The following is a 24,027-nucleotide window of genomic DNA, read 5'->3' as shown; positions in this document are numbered from 1 at the left end:
TCTTAACCTGAAGCACCACTTTAGCTAATAGGGCCTCGTGCTGCTGCTGCACCGCCAGGGCACGATTTCTGTTCTCATCCTGAAGCAAAGTTCTTAACCCGAGGTACTATTTCTGGGTTAGCAGAGTCTGTTACCTGAAGCGTATGTAACCTGAAGCGTATGTAACCCAAGATACCACTGTATTCTCTCAATTTAAGTTGTCCTCCTTCTTTGGTTGGGACCTCACTCGTTTTCAATTTTGGGGCTAACAAAACATGGGCCGCAATAGTAGCATACATAAATAATCCCTTTGAGCACCTGGGAATTTCAGTCTGAATTATCCCTAACAGAAAGGATTCTGTGTTGTTGTTTTTTTGAAAAGTACTTTTAAACATTTCCCCCCCAATTCATTATAGATAATTTCCCAATATTCTTTTACAAGTCCAGCGATTGCTACTGCTTATCCTCTCAGAATTCGAACAATCGTTTTTTTAAAGGAGAATACGATGAATCAGAACAAAGAGATCCCTGGTGGATCGAGCCAGTGGCCAATTAGGACCAGCTTCCCTTTCTCATGAAAGCCAAGCGAGATGTCCCCAGAAATTCTACAAGCAGGAATTGAGCGTGACATCACACTCCCCAATTATGATGCCTAGCAACTAGTATTTGGGGGAGTGGCTCTTTATTGATGAACGGGAATGAGTGGCGGATTGGGAAGACCATGCCTTCAAAGCTCAGATTTCCAGAAACTAAACCAACCAATTAAAAGCTAGAGAGACAATGTGGTGTAGTGGCTATAGCAGAGGTGGGGAACCTGAGTCACATGGGTGACATGTGGCCCTCCAGACCTTTAAATCTGGCCCTTGGGACTCTGCAAAAGCACACCCCTCACCCCTCTTTGCTGCCTCTTTGAGTGTTTTTGCCTGGCTGGAATATGCCCTGGAAATCTGATGGTGCCTCTTGCATACATTGATGGAGGGAAAGACAGGGGTGCATGTGAAGAAACTAGCCTATGGTACCCAAAGTGGAATTTACAGCCAACTTTTGCCTAGTTTCCCCATAGGACAAAATCAATGAGGGAAGCAGGAGTCATCTGAATGGGAACGGGCTGCCTTTCCACAGTGTCGCGTTGGCAGCAAAAGTTAGGGGTGCCCAGGGATTTGCCACAGTGGGAGCTAATGCACTGACCTGCTGGTCTTCTGCCTTCTCATCTCTCTCTCCTTTCTCCTCTTTTTGCCCTCTAGCCTGTCAACTGGGTTTCTACAAGTCTTCCCCTGGGGATCAGCTGTGTGCCACCTGCCCTGCCCACAGCTATTCCGAGACCCAGGCGGCGCAGGTCTGTCGCTGTGAGAGCAACTTTTACAGAGCAGTGCAGGACCCTCCTTCGGCAGCCTGCACACGTACGTACTTCATCCGCCAACGCTCCCTTGAATTGCATGCATGCTTGGACAACCCAGACCCTTACTGCGACTCTCAGTCAGATAAAAGAGGATAATTCCCAGGATACTGATGAGCACCCTGTAGCCACAAAGCGAGGGAGGAGCCAGAGCCAACAAATATTAAGTGTGGTGTACTGTAGTGGTTAAGGGACACGGGTGGCGCTGTGGTCTAAACCACAGAGCCTAGGGCTTGCCGATCAGAAGGTCGGCGGTTCGAATCTCCGCCACGGGGTGAGTTCCCGTTGCTCAGTCCCTGCTCCTGCCAACCTATCAGTTCGAAAGCACATCAAAGTGCAAGTAGATAAATAGGTACCATTCCGGCAGGAAGGTAAACGGCTTTTCCATGTGCTGCTCTGGTTCACCAGAAGTGGCTTAGTCATGCTGGCCACATGACCCGGAAGCTGTACGCCAGCTCCCTTGGCCAATAAAGCGAGATGAGCGCCACAACCCCAGAGTCGTCTGCGACTGGACCTAATGGTCAGGGGTCCCTTTACCTTTACTGTAGTGGTTAGAGTGTCAGACTACGACCTCGGAGACCAGGGTTCGAATCCCTACTCGGCCCTGCAACTCACTGAGTGACCTTGGGCCAGTCACTGCCTCTCAGCCTAACCAATCCCACAGGGTTGTTGTGGGGATCAAATGAGGAGGGGCAGAACCATTTACACCACCGTGAGCTCCTCAGGGAGGTAGGAATGGTGGGATGCAAATAAAGTAAACAATGAATAAAATAAATAATAAATAAATAATACTGCACCCTTTGCACTATTCATAATTGGCTTGGCTTCTCTTTCCAGCCTGTGATTCAGATTTCTTGGGATCAGGAACATCAGAAATAAATTAGCCTATACCAGAACACAATAAGGAAGCAAAGCAGCATAACGTCATAAATACAAGGGCAGGGGTGGGTGTCTCAGGGGCCAAATGTGGCCCTCAAGCTTTCTCTGTTTGGCCCTTGGATTTCCACTCAGGCCACACCTCTCACTGCTTTACATCTGAAGTATTTTTGCCTGAGTAGAAGTATTCTTCTTCTTCTTCTTCTTAGTAGTAGTAATAATAGTAATAGTAAATTAATCCCCCTCCAAACAACCATCCCAATATGATTTAGACTAAACACAATTAAAGACAATTAAAAAAACAAAAGAAGAGCAAATGCATTTAAAACTGAAGCCATGTGAATAGACATTTGTGGTAAAGACCTGTCTTCAATTGTTTCCAGAAAGTGAAGATAGTGGGCGCCTGTCAGGGAACTGCCATCGGAACGAGAGGAGGAGGAGGGGCTCCACGACGATGCTGGAGAGGGGCCAAGTAGGGAGAGAGGCAGGTCTCCTGTTGGGGAAGAAAATCAGCGCGACACCAGGGATGGAGGGGGGCCAATGGGGGAAGCGGAGAGCAGGCTCAGAGACTCTTCACTGGACACCAGCGGAGAGAGCTGGTGTCCAGTGAAGAGTCCTCCGCTACCCACGCCCACCCTGCGCAGAAGGCTTCCGCGCAGGGAGGCTAGGAGGAGACTGGGCGTCAAACAACTTTTATGTTGGAAAAGGTTGAAGAAACGCCCACTGTCGGATTCTGCCAGTGACTGAACAGCCACGAAGTGAGGGGCTGTCCAGCCAGGAAAGGTTTAACCAGGCCACCTAGCCAGGTGTGGCGGCAACTTACGCACGAGCAACCCCATAACCATTACAGCGCCCATTGTATCTCGTCAGGAATGCTATTTCACAGAATAGGGGCCACCACAGTAAGAGCCCTGCTCGAGTTACTGTGGAGAATCATAGAATCATAGAATCATAGAATCATAGAATCATAGAGTTGGAAGAGACCACAAGGGCCATCGAGTCCAACCCCCTGCCAAGCAGGAAACACCATCAGAGCACTCCTGACATATGGTTGTCAAGCCTCTGCTTAAAGACCTCCAAAGAAGGAGACTCCACCACACTCCTTGGCAGCAAATTCCACTGTCAAACAGCTCTTACTGTCAGGAAGTTCTTCCTAATGTTTAGGTGGAATCTTCTTTCTTGTAGTTTGGATCCATTGCTCCGTGTCCGCTTCTCTGGAGCAGCAGAAAACAACCTTTCTCCCTCCTCTATGTGACATCCTTTTATATATATGAACATGGCTATCATATCACCCCTTAACCTCCTCTTCTCCAGACTAAACATGCCCAGCTCCCTTAGCCGTTCCTCATAAGGCATCATTTCCAGACCTTTGACCATTTTGGTTGTCCTCCTCTGGACACGTTCCAGTTTGTCAGTGTCCTTCTTGAACTGTGGTGCCCAGAACTGGACACAGTACTCCAGGTGAGGTCTGACCAGAGCAGAATACAGTGGCACTATTACTTCCCTTGATCTAGATGCTATACTCCTATTGATGCAGCCCAGAATTGCATTGGCTTTTTTAGCTGCCGCATCACACTGTTGGCTCATGTCAAGTTTGTGGTCAACCAAGACTCCTAGATCCTTTTCACATGTACTGCTCTCAAGCCAGAACATGTAGTAGTAATAGTAATTGTCCTTGAACTCTGATATTGCATCTTGCATGTGTGAATGGAGGGTAGAGAGGATCATGTGAGTGTGCGTTGTCCCGCCCACCTTTGCCTCTGGCTCCACCCACTCCAATTTCATTTGCGCACTACTTGGAAGATTGTTTTGATCCAGCAGTCCGTGCATTTCTTAAATAAATAAGATAAAACAGAAAATATGATAAACCCCATAAACTAAAGCAATAAAACCATTTCTACAATTGTACAGTTGCCATAAAATGACCGGGCTGCACTTCCTTCTTCAACCAAAATGTCTTCAACAACTATGTCAAAACATCAAAATTGTCTAATTCCAGCTGCAAACTAAGCATATATGGTCCCTAGCTCATAGAGGGTTGCCTTATTTTTTAGGGAAATCACCAAAAAACCAACACTTCTGATCCAACATACCCCAATTTATCTGCTTACAAATACGGTGAAGTGCTTTTAAACTGCATTCCTGCCAGAATGAAATGAGATAATGAAAGTGGACTCTTCAAGCTCTTATGGTTGCAAAGTGGCTTCCAGGAAGATAAACACCCACCATCCATAACTCAGTGGGCTTGAAAATCTTCCTGCGATTTCTACATTCGAACGTATATCTTATAATTGCCAGTCTAATTTGCATATCTATTTGGGTGTGTGGACTGCTTATATTCAAGAATATGCCTAAAGCAGGATTGATAGATAGTTCTTAATTGTGAGCTGATGTTTCTTTTTTCTTTCTTTCTGTTACATTACATATCTCTGCAATGATAGTCCTACTCAGAGTAGGCCCATTGAAATAAAAGAATACGACAAAAGGCTCATCCATACTTACCTTTGCTCTGTGCTTTTCTAGGTACAGGTCTGAGCTTTCCAGATCTGTGTCTGAGTGTTTTTCTTTTTGTTTGGTTTGGTCCTGGTATGTTCCTCAGGAAAACCTGCTTTTTCTTGCTGAATTGGAGCAAATAGCAACCTGGGAAAAACCTGATTGCTGTTTGCTCCGAGTCAGCGGTAAAATGCAGCTTTTCCCAGGGAAACCGCCAGAACAATAAAATCCCACCTGGACATGGACCCCAAGAAAGGCTGGACCTATGTCTAGAATTCACGGAGCAAAGTTAAATATGGATGAGCCCTAACTGAAGGCCATTGATTTCAGTGGGTCTTCTCTGAGTAGAACTTAGTGGGCTACAACCATTTTTTAAACATGCATACACAGGGCAGATCATTTCAACAGGCTGTTTTCACCCAACTTTGTCTCAGGTAGATACGCTTTTACAGTTCCTGCTACCTTTAAAATTATGATGATTTTACTGGCAGTGGTGAGGATTGAACCTGCAAACTTGTGCATGCCAAGCATGTGCATCTCACGAAAGGTCTGAGCTACCTGAGGGACCTGCCAAGCAGGAAGCTCCTCTGCTAGTCTTAAGGGCTTCAGCCTTTCTGTCTGTCAACTGGTTTTCCTTTAGATAATATTAATAATAAAAAAGGTCTTCCCCTGGGAGCCAGCAGCATGCTCAATGTTGTTTGCACACTTATTCTGGTCAAAACGGTGTGGCATTTCCAAAGGGAGATAAAATGAAACCCCAATGTGAAAATTTGAAAGAGGATCTGATGTGGTCCATAAAAAATTCCCTGCCCTAAAAAATAGTAATATTATTTTCCTGCCCTAAATAGTAGTAATAGTAGTCATAGTAGTAGTAGTGGTAGTAGTAGTATTCTATCAATTATATAGGTTATAATGTTCTATCAGTTATATAGATTATAATGTTCTATCAATTACCGTACTTTTCGCTCTATAAGACGCACCAGACCACAAGACGCACCTAGTTTTTGGAGGAGGAAAACAAGAAAAAAAATATTCTGAATCTCAGAAGCCAGAACAGCAAGAGGGATTGCTTCACAGTGAAAGAAGCAATCCCTCTTGCTGTTCTGGCTTCTGGGATAGCTGTGCAGCCTGCATTCACTCCATAAGACGCACACACATTTTCCCTTACTTTTTAGGAGGGAAAAAGTGAGTCTTATAGAGCAAAAAATACGGTATATTTTGGCATTTTGGATTTCAAGGTTATGCATCCATGTTTGTATATTTTAATTGTAAGAGTCAGAGAGGGTGCCATTTCGCTGCTCCAGTGTATCCTTGATAGGTAATTACCCAGCCTGTGCTTAAAAACCTCTAACAAAGGAGAACCCATCGCTTTCCAAGTCTTTCCACCATTGAACACCTTGTACCAGTCCTCAAAGCAGCCTGCAAAAATCCATCAAAGGAGTGAAAATTGCTTAGCAAAATATGTATTCATTAGGGAAAACAGCGTACGAAAACATTAGGAAGATTTCGCCATAAAGCGTTGGTGCATTTTCACAACAACTTGCTTTTTTAAAGCTGATGTGGACAGCTTAAGAGTAGAAAAAATGAGAAACCTTTTTTTAAAAAGCAAAATTCTCAGATTTGCAGGCCAAAGATAAAAAGGGGGCAGAATTTGCAAGAGGGGTGAGGCAGAGGAAGAGAGCCTGTCTCATTTTAGGAGCAGGAGACCCATGCAAATCCATTTGCATCTCATTGCAATTTTTCTGTAGATAGACGTGCAAATCCCATCATTTGCTTGAACAAATTCTTTTTGCGGCCAGGAAAATGCCTGTTGACAGGGGAGCAGAGGTGGTAAAAAAATGGGGGGGGGGGTTGGCAAGCCCCCAGAGTCCTACTTACTTGGCTATTTAGGGTAGCTTTCGTTTCTATGCTTCTCTGTTTTTAATCCTGTGGTCAGAAAGAGTGACCTTAGCTTGATGCTAGAGCACATGCACTGAATGCAGAAGGGCCCCAGTTCAAGCTGGTGCTGCCAATTAAATAAGGGTTATTGTGAAATTGAATGGGGGGGGGAGAGAATATATATATATGGATGGGACACGGGTAGCACTGTGGGTTAAACCACAGAGCCTAGGACTTGTCAATCAGAAGGTCGGCAGTTCGAATCCCCGCGACGGGGTGAGCTCCCGTTGCTCGGTCCCTGCTCCTGCCAACCTAGCAGTTCGAAAGCATGTCAAAGTGCAAGTAGATAAATAGGTACCACTCTGGCGGGAAGGTAAACGGTGTTTCCGTGCGCTGCTCTGGTTCACCAGAAGCGGCTTAGTCATGCTGGCCACATGACCCGGAAGCTGTACGCCAGCTCCCTCGGCCAGTAAAGTGAGATGAGCGCCACAACCCTAGAGTCCGTCAGGAGTGGATCTAATGGTCAGGGGTCCCTTTACCTTTACCTATATATGTGCCTGGCATGCTCTGGTCCATGGGGTCACAAAGAGTTGGACACAACTAAATGACTAAACAACAACAACAACACACACACACACACACACACACACACACCCCCCCCACACACACACACCACCTTGAGCTCCTTGGAGAACGAAGTGGAATATAAAATGCAATAAATAAACACTACGAAAACATTTTGAATATTTGTATGCAAGTTGCTGGATGATTTTTGTCTCCAAATTCCCATTTGGATGAGCTCTTGAGTGAGCCCAAGCACTGGAATACACCTGACTAAATAGTTAGAGCTAGTGGAAAACTCACCTGTCACCAGGCACGCCACACCCTTTATCTCCTACAGACATCTGCCTGGTTGACAATCATATACGATCAATTACACACACACACACACACACACACACAAAAACACATGCAAACAGCAGATTTAAACACCTTACACTGAGATTGTGCACCTGTGCAAGCCAATGCATTGTTTTGCAGCCCATTTCCCTGGCTCAAAAAGAGGGGGCAATATCCCTATATCCATGTGCAACATTTGCCCCCCGCTCCCTTCATGCTTGAGCATTGACCATGCTGGTTGGGGTGGATGGGAGCCCAACATCATCTCAAGCAGGAGTAGCCAAGGCTGTGCCCTCTGGATGCCCCGGGGCTGATGGGACTTGTAGTCCAGTAATATCTGGAGGGCACCACCTTGGCTTGCAGAAATGCACATTTTGAAATGCACCTTGTTCCCCACTCTGGGACAGGGTTATATGTCTACAGGAGCAGAGGAGAGGATGCAGGGGTTCTGCCTGCAGACCTCTTCTCCCATCATGTGGGGACAGCCGTTCCATCAGGCTGCCTCAGCGGAAGAGATAGGAATCAGAAGGCTCATTGCATCAGCTTTGCTGGAGGCCTGGCTCCATCAGGCACCTCCTGCTTTTGAACTGTGCCAGCTGGCACAGGAACAGCTGTTCAAAAATTGGTGCCTGAGGTTTGGCTCGGGTTTTTCTCTTTCCTCCCTGTCTTGTTTCCCTTGTGCGTTGTGTTGCGTGTGTGTGTTTTAAGATGATAAGCCTGTTTTAATGGATTGCAGGCTGGGATCATTTTTTGACTGAAGAACAGGGTAAAAAGGACCCCTGGCCATTAGATCCAACTGGGGTTGCAGCGCTCATCTCGCTTTATTGGCCGAGGGAGCCGGCGTACAGCTTCCGGGTCATGTGGCCAGCATGACTAAGCCACTTCTGGCGAACCAGAGCAGCGCATGGAAATGCCATTTACCTTCCCGCTGGAGCAGTACCTATTTATCTACTTGCACTTTGACGTGCTTTCAAACTGCTAGCTTGGCAGGAGCAGGGACTGAGCAACGGGAGCTCACCCCATCGTGGGGATTCGAACTGTCGACCTTCTGATTGGCAAGCCCTAGGCTCTGTGGTTTAACCCACGGTGCTACCCGCGTCCCTGAAGAACAGGGTGCAAATGCCCTAAAGAAATAAACAAATATTAGGGCTGTTATGGAAGTTCCTTCCAACTCTTCCTCCATGACCCTGCACTCCTCCTGATTGTTTCCAGGTCCTCCCTCTGCCCCCGTGAACCTGCTCTCCAGCGTGAATGGCACCTCTGTCACCCTCGAGTGGTCCCCGCCTCTGGACAAAGGCGGCCGCAGCGACATCCTCTACAACGTCCTCTGCCGCCACTGCCTGTGGGATTCTGGCCAGTGCGAGGCCTGCAGCCCTGGCATCCGCTTCCTGCCCCAGCCAGTGAACCTGGCCCAGGGATCCCTGGCTGTCACCAACCTCCTGGCCCACACCAACTACTCCTTCTGGGTGGAGGCCGTCAACGGGGTCTCCGAGCTGACCCTCGAGCCACCGAAATTTGCTGCCGTCAACATCACCACAAACCAGGCAGGTAGGAGATGCCCTCCCCCCCTGCTTGCCCTGCCAGACTGGCTTTCAGCTTCTGCTTAGCCTGCTTCTCAGGGCTGAACATTGTGGATCTCACTGAATGGGCAAAGAGGTTTTTATGGCAGGATCAGGCATGTAAGAAGCTGACTTATACTGAGTCAGACACCTGGTCCATTTAACTCAAGTGTTGTCTACTCAGTGTTGTTCAGTACAGTGGTACATCGGGTTAAGTACTTAATTCGTTCTGGAGGTCCATACTTAACCTGAAACTGTTCTTAACCTGAAGCACCACTTTAGCTAATGGGGCCTCCTGCTGCTGCCACGCTGCCAGAGCACGATTTCTGTTCTCATCCTGAAGAAAAGTTCTTAACCCGAAGTACTATTTCTGGGTTACCGGAGTCTGTAACCTGAAGTGTATGTAACCCGATGTACCACTGTACTGGCACCTTCCCCCCCTAAATGTTAGAAGTATGGCACTTAATGTAACAACTTCATGGTGAGTACCAGTATCTTTTTTCTAAAAAAGAAAAGAAAAAGCACTGGCTGGAATCCATTGAGGTGCTCCCAAATTGAAGTGACATGGATGGTTCCCTAGGTCAGATGTCCTTCATCACCAGCTCCATGTTATTTCAGGTGGTTATGTGGCCTACTTTACAGACAACAGTCCTCTCCTTGAAGGGCTGTACAGATCATGAGTGTTACCATACCCTCCAAAATTTCTCCAATGAAAATAGGGATGTCCTATTCAATGACAACAAGACCCTGTCCATCTGAATGGATTGCCCCAGCTACTATGGGAAGCTTCCATCATATATAAAAACACAATAAAACATTAAAAAAAACTTCCCTATACAGGGCTGCCTTCAGATGTCATCTAAAGATTGTATAGTTACTTATCTCCTTGGCTTGGGGAGGTCACATAACTCCATACCCTCCAACGTTTCTCCGATGAAAATAGGGAAACGGGACATTCCAGGATCAAATTGGAAACTGGGATGGCGTCTTTAAATTTGGGGCTGTCCCTGAAAAATAGGGACATTTGTAGGGTCTGCTTTGCTGATAATGTTGAAAGATAATGAACACGAAGAAGGAAGGGGCCTTGATGTTGCCCATCAATGGCATTTTTACAATTGGCTGAGCAGGCACCCAGATCACCTGGTCACAGTCTTCTCCACTTCTGTGCTAGGTATTGCACTTCTATTTAAATTGCAGCAATCATTTCAAAATGTGTATTTCTGCATACGTATGAGCCCTGGGTTCACCAACCGTTTTGGGCCCATATACACACATTTGCAGACTGGAGAAACTGTTGGTGGGTACCATGCGCACCGCAACCAAGCACAGACTGCAACCCATTTTATTAGCAACAATGGAACATTTCTTTCAAGCCTAATTTTATGGGCTTCCACAGGTGCCACTCTGGCAACCCCCAAATTGGCACATGCAGATTTTATGCAAACTGCTGCCCTCTTTGGATCTCCTTTTTCATTTTGGCATGTCCTGGGTGCTTGCCTTCTCTCCTCTGTTACTTGCTTGATCCTCTTGAAAAGCAGCCTAGACTAGTGGCTGTCGCCACCACCCCTGTGACACTGAATCCCACAAACTTGACTGATTTCTAGAAATTGCATGAAGAAGTCCTTTCCTTCCATGCATCCTGAATCTATTGCCAGCCAATTTCCCAGGGTGATCTCTTGCATTCTAGTTTTATGAGAGAAGGAGAAGAAATCCTCTCTATTTACTTCCTCCACACCAATGAAACATTATATAATCCTCTTTCATGTCGCTCCAATAGCCTTTTTTTTTTTAAAAAAAATAACAATAAAAAGCATTTCTTTGTGAGGAAGATTCTTCATCCTCTGTTCATTTGGGTTGCCTTTTGTGACCTTTCCCAGTTCCATTATTTTCTGCTTTTCTTTTCCTTTTCTTTCCCCTCCACGATAGAACCAACCAGAACTCCATCTCACATACCTACCCTACTCTGGATGTTTTGACCCATTAAAAACATTGCAGATTAACAGAGCAATCCTATACATGTCTGCTCAGAAATGAGTTCAGTGGAGCATAGCGCAAGGTAAGTGGGCATAGGATTGCAGCCTTAATTTGTAGAGTCATAGAATTGCAGAGTTGGAAGGGACCCAAAGGATCATCTAGTCCAATCCTCAGCTGTTACTATTAATGATGAGGAAGACCTGGAAAAATATACCTAAAATATCATCTTACCCCTGACATGCCTACTCTGCTTTTATCAGGACGTCACTTCTGTTTGAGAGAGCAATCTTTAGTGTGGTGGCACCTCCTTTTTAGAATTCTCTCCCCCTACATATCAGGCAGGGGCCATCTCTGCAGAAATGTTTTATATACAGTACATACAAAATGCCATCTACATAGCAAGAGCAATGATGAATTACTAATTCTAGAAACCAAGAATAGGTCAACGCACCAATTTATTGAGGAATGAAGTACTCTTTCAATTCTGAGTTGGAGTATACTTGCTGAAGAATTCTTTCCAATTCTCTGAAAACCTTCCTTTGTCAACAACACTTTCAATGGCAGATCTTTATTCCAGACTGTGTCTGTGTCAAGCCTGAAACTGGTTTGTGGTTTTTTTTGGGTTTTTTTTACATATTAAAATTATTATTATTATTTTTTATCTGGAACTGTTTTTAATTGTTTTGGTGGTTGGCAGTTTTGCCGTGAAGTCCCTTTAAGATATTCTATGGGAAGTGATTCCTAAACGGACTCAAATAAACAAATGGGAAAATTTGCAACCCGAATTGTATATGGGTGGAAGTCAGTGTCATGCTCTTATGGTTGTTAGGTGTTTTTAGGAAGTCACAAGGCAGGCCCCCATGGTAAGCCTTCCTGGAGTACTGATGTCCTGGCAGTTGCCTGACAATGCCACTAACTGGTGCTTGTTGTGAGATTAAATGCAGTCTCCCTCTTATAGCAATTGCTGTATGGCTGAGCTTGGTCACCTAAGTCACCTAGAACCTCTTGACCCATTCAACAATGGTGGTCCACTATGGCAGATAGAACAGAACCCCACCAACCTCGGTCTCCTCTCGGCCAGCTTCTATCTTTCTACTGTCTTACTTGCAATCAAACAGGACGTGGGCCCACCTTGCAATGGCTCTGGCTCCATCTACAGCTGGTCTCATTGCTTTCTCCACTACCACCATGGCCTCTCTCTGTCCTCTAGAACTGTAGAGTTGGAAGGGATCCTGAGGATTATCTAGCCCAACCTATGCAGCTGTAGCATTCAGGGATCAATCCTGCAACCTTGGCATTATCAGCATCACCCTCATGTGGTCTCCTATTGTCTGTTTCTGTAGCTCCATCCCAAGTGCTGGCCGTTCACCAGGAGAACGTGGGCCAAAACAGTGTCACGCTCCTATGGCAGGAACCGGATCAGCCCAACGGCATCATTCTGGAATATGAGATCAAGTACTATGAAAAGGTAAAAGCAATTGTGCTGGTTGACCTGTCTGCTCTCTCTGTTGGGCAAGGTGTGCCATTCTAAGTTGCTTCCCAGATTCTAAGGTGCAAATAAAGCTAATGGAAATCTCCCCCCCCCCTCCTTCTACTTCTTCCAGAGTCTTGCTTCCACAGGGCACCTCTCCATTAGCAAGCAGCTATTTATTTCTGCTTCCTTTTATTTCCAGACTTTGTTCAGACAACTGTGCATGTGCAGTTTCTCACGGGTTTCAGCTTGCCTTTTTTTTAAACTTACAAATTACAGTTGTAATGATGACATTGATTTAATCAAAGTGTAAAATGGAGTTCTGACATGACTGCATGATTACATCGAGATTCCACGCACAACTGCTCATGCTCTGACATGCACCGATTAAATCACAGCACAACACGGAATATTAATGCGATTTCATGCATGTGCATTGATTAAATGCAGTTGCATTAGGATTCCATGCACATGTGCTCGTATGTGCAGTGACTAAATTGCAGCATAAAAAGGAATCCTGATGGAATTGCATCATGATTCCTTCTTGACCAGATTTCACCCATCCTCATAAGCTCTGGTGGTTGGTGTGCTTCAGTAAGCCACAAGGAAACCAAATAAAACCATGAACTGAAAACTCCAGCAAACCCTTCATTTGCCAAATTCCAACACTGATTTTAGAAATTCCCCAAGTTAACTTGGAAGGCAAGCCAAGCAAGTATGGAAAGGCTGAAATAAACCCATTGCTACTTCCTGTCCCCATTCCCAATAATACCTTCTCTAGCACAAGGCTTTGATCCAGGGGTGAGGAATATTCTTTTTCTGGGGACCCTTCAAAGATCTGGAGGTGGGAGTGGCCAGTTGCATAAGTGATTGGAGCAAAAATTGCAGATGTTACCTTTGTATAAAAGACTAGTTCCTGCACCCATCTGTCCTCAACCACCATCCAAAAGACATTGCCAGAGTTGAAGGACACATTCCAGCCAGGAAAAAGCAGTGGGAAGGCAAAGCAGGGCTGATGACAGGGTGGCCTGGGGAGAGTCCTAATGGCTAGATGGAGAGGCCCAAAAGGCCACGCTTGCCCTCCAGGCCTGAGTTCCCCACCCCTGCCCTGGACTGATGTCACTTTCTGCTTCCCCAGGACAAAGAAATGCAGAGCTACTCCACCCTGAAGTCCAAAGGCAACAGCACCACCGTCTCAGGCTTGAAGCCGGCAACCTGCTATGTCTTCCAGGTCCGAGCCCGCACCTCTGCCGGCTGTGGCAAATTCAGCCAGGTGGTGGAAGTGGAGACCGCCAAAGCAAGTGAGGCAAAGCAGGGGGAGGAGTGGGGTGCATGAGAGTGCAGGTGTGGGATGGGGCAGGACTGGAAGGCACCCCACCCCAAAATGCAAGCTCTGTTTGCCTTCCCCCATGCGGTGGCCTCCAACCCCTACAGGACATACCCATATCAGAGAAGGAGTTCTCCCTCCACTGCTGGAGGCAGTTATGCCCATGAATTGCCGGTTGCTGGGAATCGCAACTGGGGAGAGCAATGTTGTACCAAGGTGCTTCTTGTGAGCTTCCCATTGGGGCATCTCTTTGGCCACTGGGAGAACAGGAAGCTGGACTAGATGGGCTCTTTCTTATGTTCTTATGGAAGGGAGGGCTAAGCCCAGAAGGGGGAGAATTAAGGCTCTAGGGCAGTGTGCTGACACAGTCATGATCCGTGTTATCCTTGGTCTGTCACCTGTTCTGAGGTTCTGTATGAATTTTGGACATGGGACCGATGGAGTATCAGGCAACCATTGAGTCTTCCAGATGTTGTTGGACTCCAGCTTCCATCAGCCACAGCTCAACGAAGGAACAGAGGCAGCTGCCTTAGAGGGAGACAGGCCAATGACCCACCTATTTCAGTTTTGTCTACAATGACTGGTAGTGGCTCTCTAGGGTTTCCTCTAAGAGTCCCTTCAAGTTCTTCCTGGAGATGCCAGGCATTGAACCATAGACCTTCTGCATGCAAAGCAGATGCTCTATGAATGAGCTGCAGTCCTTCACTGCTAGAATTCCTCTCCTGCTTTACCATTACTTTCCTCCATAATTCCTTCTCCACTGGTGTTCTCAAGCAACAAAGGCATATCAGCTATGTCAGTGATGGCCAAACTTGGCCCTACAGCTGTTTTGGGACTACAGTTCCCATCATCCCTGACCACTGGTCCTGTTAGCTAGAGATGATGGGAGTTGTAGTCCCAAAACAGCTGGAGGGCCAAGTTTGGCCATCACTGAGCTATGGAATGCTGCAAAAAGAAAGACATCGCTCAAACTTCCAATGATCTCCCATTAGTAAGTCATGCTCAGGGAACAGGCTCCATTCTTAGGAAGAACATATTTCCTTGTCGCTGGATCACCCTTGCCTCTTTGCTGTAGCAGAGTTGTAGAGTTATCTGCATTGCATGCAGAAGGTCCCTGGTTCAATCACCAGCATCTGCAGGTAAGGCTGGGAATTGCCCCTATCTGAAATCCTGGAGAGCCAGTCATTGTGGACAGTCTTTAGCTAGCTGGACTTGATGTCTGACTTGGTGAAAGACAGCTGCCTCTGTTCCATGGGGAGTCAGGATGCACTGAGCCCAGAGATAAAGGGAAAAGAACAGTGCACATGTGTGGGTGTTTGTCTGTCTCAGGCTGCAGAGCTAGAATCCTGCAATCTTTCTTTCCCAGTAGCTCCCCATTACGACACCACAGTGGTTGTATGGACCTGCCTCACCCTCATCAGTGGCCTTGTCACATTGCTGCTCTTTCTGATCTGCAAGAAGAGGTAGGCTTATCTTTTAAGGGCAGATCTCTCATGGGGACCTCCTCCCAAGTGGTACGCTTCTGTGTGTTTGCATGCACAACTCCCCTAAGAGGAAAAGTTGCAACATTTGGGTTTGGGCCTTCTTCTTCTTAGTTTGGAAGGAAGGCTAACAAGTGATAGCCACCAACTTAGATGGCTTTAAAAGAGTTTTAGACCATTGATGAAGGAGAAGGTTGATGGAGAGCACAAGTGGAGAAGTCGCTGTTGCTTTCATCTGCTGCTTGCGGATTTCCCATAGGCACCTAGTTGGCCATTGTGAAAACAGGCTGCTGGACTAGATGGGCATTTGGTCAAATCCAGAAGGGCTCTTCTTAAGTTCTTAAGGTGGTGCCTCACTAGCATATTTTGTGTCTCATCTCTCTCTTCACCCTCCACCCTGCCACATCACTGGGCGTGCAGACACTGCGGCTACAGCAAGGCATTCCAGGACTCCGACGAGGAGAAGATGCATTATCAGAACGGACAGGGTAAGCTTGTCCAGTGACCTTCATGTATGTCCATTCTGCAGCACCACAGCTAACATTACCATGCCAAGAGTAAGCCTCTGCTGGTAAATGTGCAGGGCCAGAGCCTCCATCATGGTGCACATGGAACTCTGACACTGCCCCAGGAGGCAAAGTGAAGGCATCACTGTACCTGGCTGGCTCAAGGTTTGAACCACCTGGGAGGAGGATGCAACCTTGATGATAGGAAGTTGGGTTCTCTAGAGGAAGAAGCTTTGTATGAGCCTATCTCTGTTTCCCTGAGATATGTTTTGCTAGCTTGGTATTGCTTTCCCTGATATCCTTTCAGGGGTGAGGAGGCCACAGATGATTTCCCTTTGGCAGAGGACTTTCACTTGACTTCCTCAACCATTAGCTACTGTAGACAAGCCTAATTCATAGGTCTTTAACCAGTGGGTCAGGACCCACCGGTGGGTCGTAAGGCCACACCAGGTGGGTTGCAGCAAAGCTCTTGCTTCCATGTTGGATTCCAGCTTAGACTGACCATACCAAAGGGGCACTACATGGTTGTCAGGACTGGGATGTGTTCTTCTGATGAGATGCTCATTTTATCAATTTCCATGAGTGATGCAATGTGGGAAGAGATAGGCACACACTGTTTTTCGCTAAGATATATATTTCTGACCTATGCCTATGCCTGACGCATTGGAGGACTAGTTTTCATGCTAATCCTATGCATATTGCTCTGTGAATTGCCATGTAAGGATCGATAGTGTGCATTATTAGCACTTAAAACTATATAACAAAAGTGAAAATGTGGAATTGGGTCCCATGTTGTAGCTTGGGGGTCTCAGGTGGTCTTGGGTCTCAGCTGGTCAAAGATCACTGGCATAGAGCAGGGAGAGAGGCGTTGCTGGACTCCAACTGCCATCAGCCTGGCCAGCAGGGCAAATTGTGAGGGATGATGATCCTAAAACACAAGTCCCTTCCCTTCTCCTAATGGGATGTATCCTCTGCACCTTTACCCCAGGACACATCAACTGGCCTCACCTGAGCATCAGATACCTGCTGCTGCATCCAAGGACAGATAAATCTGTCAGTTTCAGTTTCTCTCAGTTCCTTGGGTCTTTTCCCCAATCTTAAATGTTGTTATCCATATATCCTCCACAATTTACAACTCCCTTCTTTTTAAATCTTCATGAAAAATTGCCAGCATCTTAGTGTTGATTTCTCCTAAGAGACCCATTTTTTTGTAAGTAGTTTTGACTAACATGCACTTTTTCTCAAGCAGTGTTCTATTGTATAATAGTGGAAGTTTTTTGTAAATGCATGTGGGATTTCTTTTTCTTTTTCTTTTAAAAAAATAATGTTTCATGTACACATTGTTTGGTTAGAGAACTGTGCTGCAGCATTCAGGGAAGTGCCAATTTCAGAGGATTGGGGGGGGGGTCAGGTTGTGCATTGCTTTGGGAAGTGCGAAGGAGCCAGTTTCTCATTCAAATGCAAACAAGATCAACTTTCTCCCCGGTCCCTGCTTTGCACAACTGCCTCAAGCTTCTTGTCTCTTCTGTCCTTCCGGAATGCCCTACAGTGAAATTCCCCGAGTCAAAGTTCTACGTGGAGCCCCACACTTATGAGGACCCCTGCCAGGCTGTGCATGAGTTCACGCGAGAAATCGAAGCCTCCAGGATTAAAATCGAGAGAGTCATTGGGTCTGGTATGTACTCCTTTTCCCCCATAGATGTCCCTCTCCCTGGATCCAGAGAACATCCAGGGGCAGGGGAAGCTGCTCTTTTAAGGCCAATGGGGCACCAGATCTCTTTTTCTCAAATGAGAATCATTGGCCTTCTGGATGGTTCTCAGAAGCCTATCTGAGGGTGGAATTGGTGGCCAAGGGAAGCTCGGAAGGGGCTTGGCAGTAAGATAAAAACTGAATGTGATGTGCTGATCCATCTTGGTCTGCAGGAGAGTCAGGAGAGGTGTGTTATGGCCGTCTGAAGCTACCTGGAAAGAGGGAGGTACCTGTGGCGGTCAAGGCCCTGAAAGCTGGGTACACAGAGAAGCAGCGACGGGACTTTCTGAGTGAAGCAAGCATCATGGCCCAGTTTGACCACCCCAATGTCATCCACCTGGAGGGGGTGGTCACCAAAAGTAAGTGTGAGGCCAGGTCTGACTAGGTGAGTTTAGCGAATGGAACAAGGGGAACATGTCTCATGGCTCCAAGGGGCTGCTAGAGGGAATGATGTTGTTCGAAACACTTTGCATGTCTATGATTTGGTTGCAGTTCTTCCAACGGCCTTCTCCTCCATGCTGCTGTCCAGATGTTTTGGACTCATTGCCAATGGTCAGAGACAATGAGAGTTCTAGTCCAGAACGTTTGGAGGGCAGTAGATTGAAGAAGGCTGTCCTATAGTAATCCTGTAAGAGAGGCCTGTATTATTTTCCTCCATAGTGCAGAAGGTGGCAGGTTTGAGAGAGTGTGACTTGCCTAAGGCTACCTAGGGAACTCATGGCACAGGTGAGATTTGAACCAGATCCTTCCTGGGTCACAGATCAGACTCTTAGCCACTAGTCTACACCCAGATTTCACAGTTATTCATGACATGTTGCCACAACTTAACTAGCTAGCCTTTATCCCTATTACTCTCCTCTTCTGCCTCCCTTGACCCACAAACCTATCTTCCTTGCATCCAAATGGGCTGTCAGGAAGGACAAAGGCTCTTAAAATACGGGGGGGGGACACTTGAGGAATGCAAAGTTTCCTATGAATAAGGACATCAAGAATCAATTTGTGGGCAATGAGGGTGGAAGGGGCCAGTCTTCAGAAGAACTGCAGGATATTCGAGGCCCCAAGCAGAGAGAAAAACTAATCAAAGACCTTTTTGATATCAGTCTGGACTCATCAGCATTGCAGACCAACCCAGAAAGGGACTTTATTATGAAGATGGGAGTCGTGAATGGCTTTAAGAAATCAGTCTTGTTTCAGGGATACCTGCGTCATTGAGGGACATTGGAAAGGCACTGGGCAAGTCTCAACTTTTGGCTATCAAACTCATCCTTACTAGTGACCACGTTCACTCCACCAGCCTCCGATTGTTTTACCCTGACCAGTCACAGTGCAAATTAGGTTCAACATGTATGTTGAGAAAGTGATTGGCAGGGATGAGGACCCAGCAGCCTTCTAGATTAGCCTTTGCCTAATTAAACCATCTATGGCCTTTTAAGCTTTGTGTGTGTGGCTGGGGATTATTGATTTTAGTTGTTTCTATGCTATATATTTTTGTGTTTTTATATTGTAAACTGCTCTTGTGATCCTCAGATGAAGGGCAGTATAGAAATGTAATAAATAAAACAAAAATAGATGCTTTGATCTTCAGCATCCATCAGCCCCAGCCAGCATATTCAAGGATGATGGGAGTTTGTAGTCCAACATCTGGAGGACCACAGATCCTCCTTCTCTGGTTTAAATCAACATATGTCACTGAGTTTTGGTCCCCAGTGTCCATGACTGTGTTCTATTCCACTGTCAGAAACATTATGCCTCTCAATACCGGTCGCTGGGGGTCGCATGTGGGCAGAGTGCTGTTGTGCTCATATCCAGCTTTTGGGCTTCCCATGGACATCTGGTTGGCCAGTGTCAGAGCAGGATGCTGGGCCACATTGGTCAATGACCTATTCCCTCATGCTCTTCTTCTGTTCCTATGATTCACCCATCCCTACCTACAGGTTAGGCCCCTCTGAAAATAGACACCTACAAGGGTCCAGCCCAAGACTTGGTAACCTTCAGCTTGGACTGGCCTCCTGGCCAGCTGTCAATTGTTCTGAAGCCTCAGACGGGAGTTTAGTTCTCCTCTCTCCTTTAGTTGTTGCCTCTCATTTCAGAGGGAGAGGAAGGCAGCCTGTCCCCGGCTGCTGTCCTTGCTTCCTTACGAATATCATTAGCAAAATGAGCCGTTGATTTGGGTTTGTTCTTCCTGCAGCGGTTCATTTGATGGAGATGAGAAAAAAGGGAGGGGGGGAGGGAACGTTTGGCTTGCGCTTCTGACTCTCTTTTCCTGCACAGAAGTAAAATGCCCTTTCACTCTCTTTTTTTGGGATGAGCTGAATTGAATTGAATTATAAAGCTGGGGAGGAGGGGGAGCTTTCGGGTCACACTTCTGATGCAAAGCATTATGGTAATAGGATGCAAATATCAGAATGACTTAATAACATGAACGGTGCCTATAGATTGTCTGTCTTTGGTATCCTGTGAGGAAGTCTCAGGAACTATGGTGGAGCAAAGAGGGCTTTCTAAATGTCCCTTCCCCACCAATATGCACCCCAAGACCTGGCACCAGCAGTTAGTCAATTCAGACACTGGTCTCATGCCCCAGGGACACTGCACTGCCTGACCCAGCTGCCTCCTTGCCTTCCCTACCGGGCTCCAAATCAGCCCTATTGGAAATAGCCAGGCTTACATCCTTCTTTAGAATGAGAGCGAAGCTTGAACTCTAATCCGGGGGTTACCCCAAATGCAATGTCCTGACCTAGAGACTCTGCAGTTATTATAGCTCTATATAGGCTCTGCAGGCTCTTCCAGGTTTGACAAAGCTAGATTTCCTTTTGGGAAAATAATGATGGCCGGTGATCACCATGGGTGGGAATCAAGCTTGGCCCCCATTCAAAAGTGGCACTACTCCTCATCTACTGCCAAAATGATATCTTGGAGGGGGGCATCTGGAAGGGCAGTGAGTGGTGCAGCAGCTGAAAAAGAAAATACTGCACAGTTGTGGTCAAGTAGAGTGGGGGACCCATTGGTGCCCCTCGTCAGCACAATGTCTCATACCAGTCCTGAACAGACAGAAACACATCAGCTGCAAAGGCACATGCCTATTAACTTGACCTCTCTTGTCTCCTGCAGGCAAATTAGTCATGATTGTGACCGAGTACATGGAGAACGGCTCGCTGGATTCCTTTCTCCGGGTAAAACAGCACGCCTTCTTATTCATGCTGCATGGTTCCTGGCAGAGTGACTGACAGGAGCAAGGAGAGGCGGGTGCTGCAGCCTCATGACAGTGGCATCTGACTGGAGGATCACAGGAGGAAGGATAGTATAGAGCCCAAAATGGTTGAGAGAGGGGCAGCCAGAATGATCAAGGGGGTGGAGCTAGTGATAGCTCAGCTGGTTTGAGCATGGTGCTCATAATGCCAAGGTTGCAGGTTCCATCCCCATATGGGACAGCTGCATATTCCTGCATTGCAGTGGGTTGGACTAGATGATCCTCAGGACCCCTTCCAACTGTACAATTCTATGATTCTATGAATACTAGAACATAGGGTCATCCAATGAAGCTGAATGTTCTTCCAACATCTCCCAACTTTCAGGAAAGGATGGAAGAAAGCATTGCTTCACAGGGTGCATTGTTAAACTCTAGAATTTGCCTCCACAAGGGGTAGTGATTAAATGTAACCCCTGTATTTTAGGCGGTCCTGGGATATGCATTACTGGGGTGCAGTGTGGGCTGGTGCCTCCAGGGGTCGCCCATGAGAGACAAAGCCAACTCATTCTAGTTTCGTTCCCATCCTCCTCCCTGGCAAGATCTACAAAGGCAACACTAAAGAGGAGGAAGCTGGCAGACAGCGGCACCCACAGGACTGGTTATAAGTTATAAGTTATAAGGGGCTGCTTAGAGGCAGGCTGAGCTTGGTGTGGCGGTGCCCTGTTCACCCTCCGGACAAGCCTCTACCGGTGACACGACACTGGCTGAAAACTAACACGGGCTGATCTTTCTCCAGAAACATGACGGGCAATTTACAGTGCTTCAGCTGGTCGTCATGCTGAGAGGCATCGGCGCTGGCATGCGCTACCTCGCGGACCTGGGCTATGTGCACCGCGACTTGGCAGCACGCAACATCTTGGTCAACAGCAACTTGGTCTGCAAAGTCTCTGACTTTGGCCTGTCGCGAATCCTGGAGAACAACCCCGAGGCTGCTTATACCACCACGGTACACTCTGGCTTGCGGCACACAGGGGCTACTTGTCGTGATAATGTTGTGATTATGATTAGCTTTCTTTTTATGGAGTCCTGACGGTGATGATGATTTTAAATACTGCTGGATTGCCATGATGGCTTCTAAGCCTCTGAAAGGAGACTGGTGGTCTCTTGGGACCAGTGGCATCTGGTGGGGCAGAAGGTAGGGAGCCCAGCGGTAGGAGGAGCCAGAGGCAATAACAGGCAGAGCCAGCTTTTGCTAGTTTTGTACCCATCCTCCTCTCTGATGCATTCTACAGGGACAACACTGATGCTGGCAGGTATTGCCACCTCTGGACTCTGAAAGCAGAGAGGCAGGTGGGGGTGGAAGAGGGCAGACGGAGGTTAGCAGGGCAATGCCCCATCAACCCAAATGAACCCCACTCCTCAGCATCTCTGTAGACATTTAAGGCATCTGGAGAATTCCCTGGACCTTAACAGATTTTGGGGGAACCGTCCTTCAAGCAGTTTTGTAGCTTTGTTGAACTGGTGCCTCTTCCTGCAGATCCTAGCTTGGGGGCTCTTCATGCACACATGCACACAGAGAGAACCACATTCAGCTTAACTCTGCTTGTCCCTTCCTTGTTTCTCAGACAGCCCCCCCCCCATATTCCTTTCTCAGCAAAATATAGGAGCCTGGCTTATATATATATATATATACACCAGGCAGGGCCATGGTCCACTATGCCCAATATTGTCCACTTCGACTGGCAGTAGCTCTCCAGGCTCTCAGCACCTGGAGATGCTGGGAATTTACCACCAGACATGATGCAGGCCAAGCATGTGCTCTCCTGCTGAGCTACAGACCTTTCCTTAAGGATGTCTCATCCTGCTCTCTGGAGCCTGTCAGGTTCCTATTGCCCCCAGAGGTCTCTTTCACTGCCTTCCTCCAGCATCCGGTTCTACATCTGAGATGTTGCTGCTGGTGCTGCTTCAGAGGTATGAATCTGGGCAGCTTGCAATGCTCAGAAGTATCCTGAATTGAGCTTCATTTCGCCCAGAAAATGGCACACACATTTACAGCATAGATGACCATTTGAGGGGCAGATGAAACCATCAAGATATACCCAATGCTAACAGCCAGGAAAGAACTTTTTGGAAAAGGCAGACATCCCTATCGTGTGCCAGCTTCATATGGTTTGAGAAATATTGAGCTGATCCCAAATTGAGCTTAAGGATCATTCACTCACCACTAATTTGTACATAAGTGATGGAGAATCTGAAACCTGGAGGGCTGAATGCAGCCCCAAGCCTCTATAATCCTTTCCCTGCCCCACATTGCACCCTCTTTAGATGTTGGCATGTGTCCTTCAACTCTGATCCCTGGATGAAGGACAGAGAGGGTGTGTGAAACTAGCCTGTTGTGCAAGAGGTCAAATTGACCCTTGTTTCTCCGCCCACTTTTGCCTCTGGCTCCACCCACCATTGGCATGTGGCCCCCAGAAGGCTTCCCGGATGGGAATGTGGCCCACAGGCTGAAAAATGCTCCTTGCCGCTGCTGTGCACTCTCTCACTACTTACCTTTAACTGCAGAAGCCCATGCACACAAACACAGCTAGCTATGGAAAGCTCTTAGCTAACTTAGCAGCCAGTCAAGGGTTCAGGGTTTCACACCCCCTGGGTGCCTGTTTTGATGAATCCAGTGGTTCTTGGTGGCTAGTGGTAGTTGCTTCATTCAGACTGGTTGACTTGCATGTCTCTGCCTTGGACTTTCCTTATTGCAGGGTGGGAAAATCCCCGTTCGGTGGACAGCGCCAGAAGCCATCACGTACCGGAAGTTCTCATCAGCCAGTGATGTGTGGAGCTACGGCATTGTCATGTGGGAAGTGCTGGCCTATGGGGAGCGGCCTTACTGGAACATGACCAACCGGGACGTAAGGGAAGCAGCTGCTGCTGCCCATGACTTAATCTATTCCTCCACCTGAAACAGAACTTGTGTGAAAGCGATCCCTGTAGATTTCAGCATTGTGGGAAGGGAATTGTGCACATCCCCGGGTCATTCCTTTCCCCAAGTTGCCAGGAAGACAAGAATGGTCTCTGCTGGTGGGATCAGAGTAGGAGAACTGGGTGCAGCATCTGGAACAGACTCTGGAACCAGAGACAGGCGCCCTTCTCAACTCTTTGCTCCTGCACTTCATCAAGAGCTGCCTTCTGCCAAATCACACCATTGGTCCATCTAGTTCAGTATTGTGTACACTGACTTGTAGGTGCTCTCCAA

At 47.2% G+C, this 24,027-nt stretch overlaps 1 protein-coding gene across 2 annotated transcripts in view; it reads left to right on the top strand.

The window, feature by feature from the left end:
- The window catches only part of EPHA8 (EPH receptor A8), a 61,669-nt gene that overhangs the window by 29,554 nt on the left and 8,088 nt on the right, over positions 1-24,027 (top strand). The window contains exons 4-14 of one of the 2 annotated variants that reach the window (XM_053400598.1): positions 1,224-1,379; positions 8,735-9,070; positions 12,399-12,523; positions 13,665-13,827; positions 15,223-15,316; positions 15,755-15,822; positions 17,390-17,515; positions 17,764-17,949; positions 20,699-20,760; positions 21,574-21,783; positions 23,534-23,683. In XM_053400598.1, the coding sequence (XP_053256573.1) occupies positions 1,224-1,379; positions 8,735-9,070; positions 12,399-12,523; positions 13,665-13,827; positions 15,223-15,316; positions 15,755-15,822; positions 17,390-17,515; positions 17,764-17,949; positions 20,699-20,760; positions 21,574-21,783; positions 23,534-23,683 (1,676 nt within the window). Of the gene's footprint in view, positions 1-1,223; positions 1,380-8,734; positions 9,071-12,398; positions 12,524-13,664; positions 13,828-15,219; positions 15,317-15,754; positions 15,823-17,389; positions 17,516-17,763; positions 17,950-20,698; positions 20,761-21,573; positions 21,784-23,533; positions 23,684-24,027 lie in introns of both variants that reach the window. The other variant, XM_053400597.1, reaches the window with a different exon arrangement.

The sequence above is a fragment of the Podarcis raffonei genome, chromosome 8, assembly GCF_027172205.1.
Source record: "Podarcis raffonei isolate rPodRaf1 chromosome 8, rPodRaf1.pri, whole genome shotgun sequence".
Lineage (NCBI taxonomy): Eukaryota > Metazoa > Chordata > Lepidosauria > Squamata > Lacertidae > Podarcis > Podarcis raffonei.
This window is presented reverse-complemented; position numbering and strand designations above follow the sequence as displayed.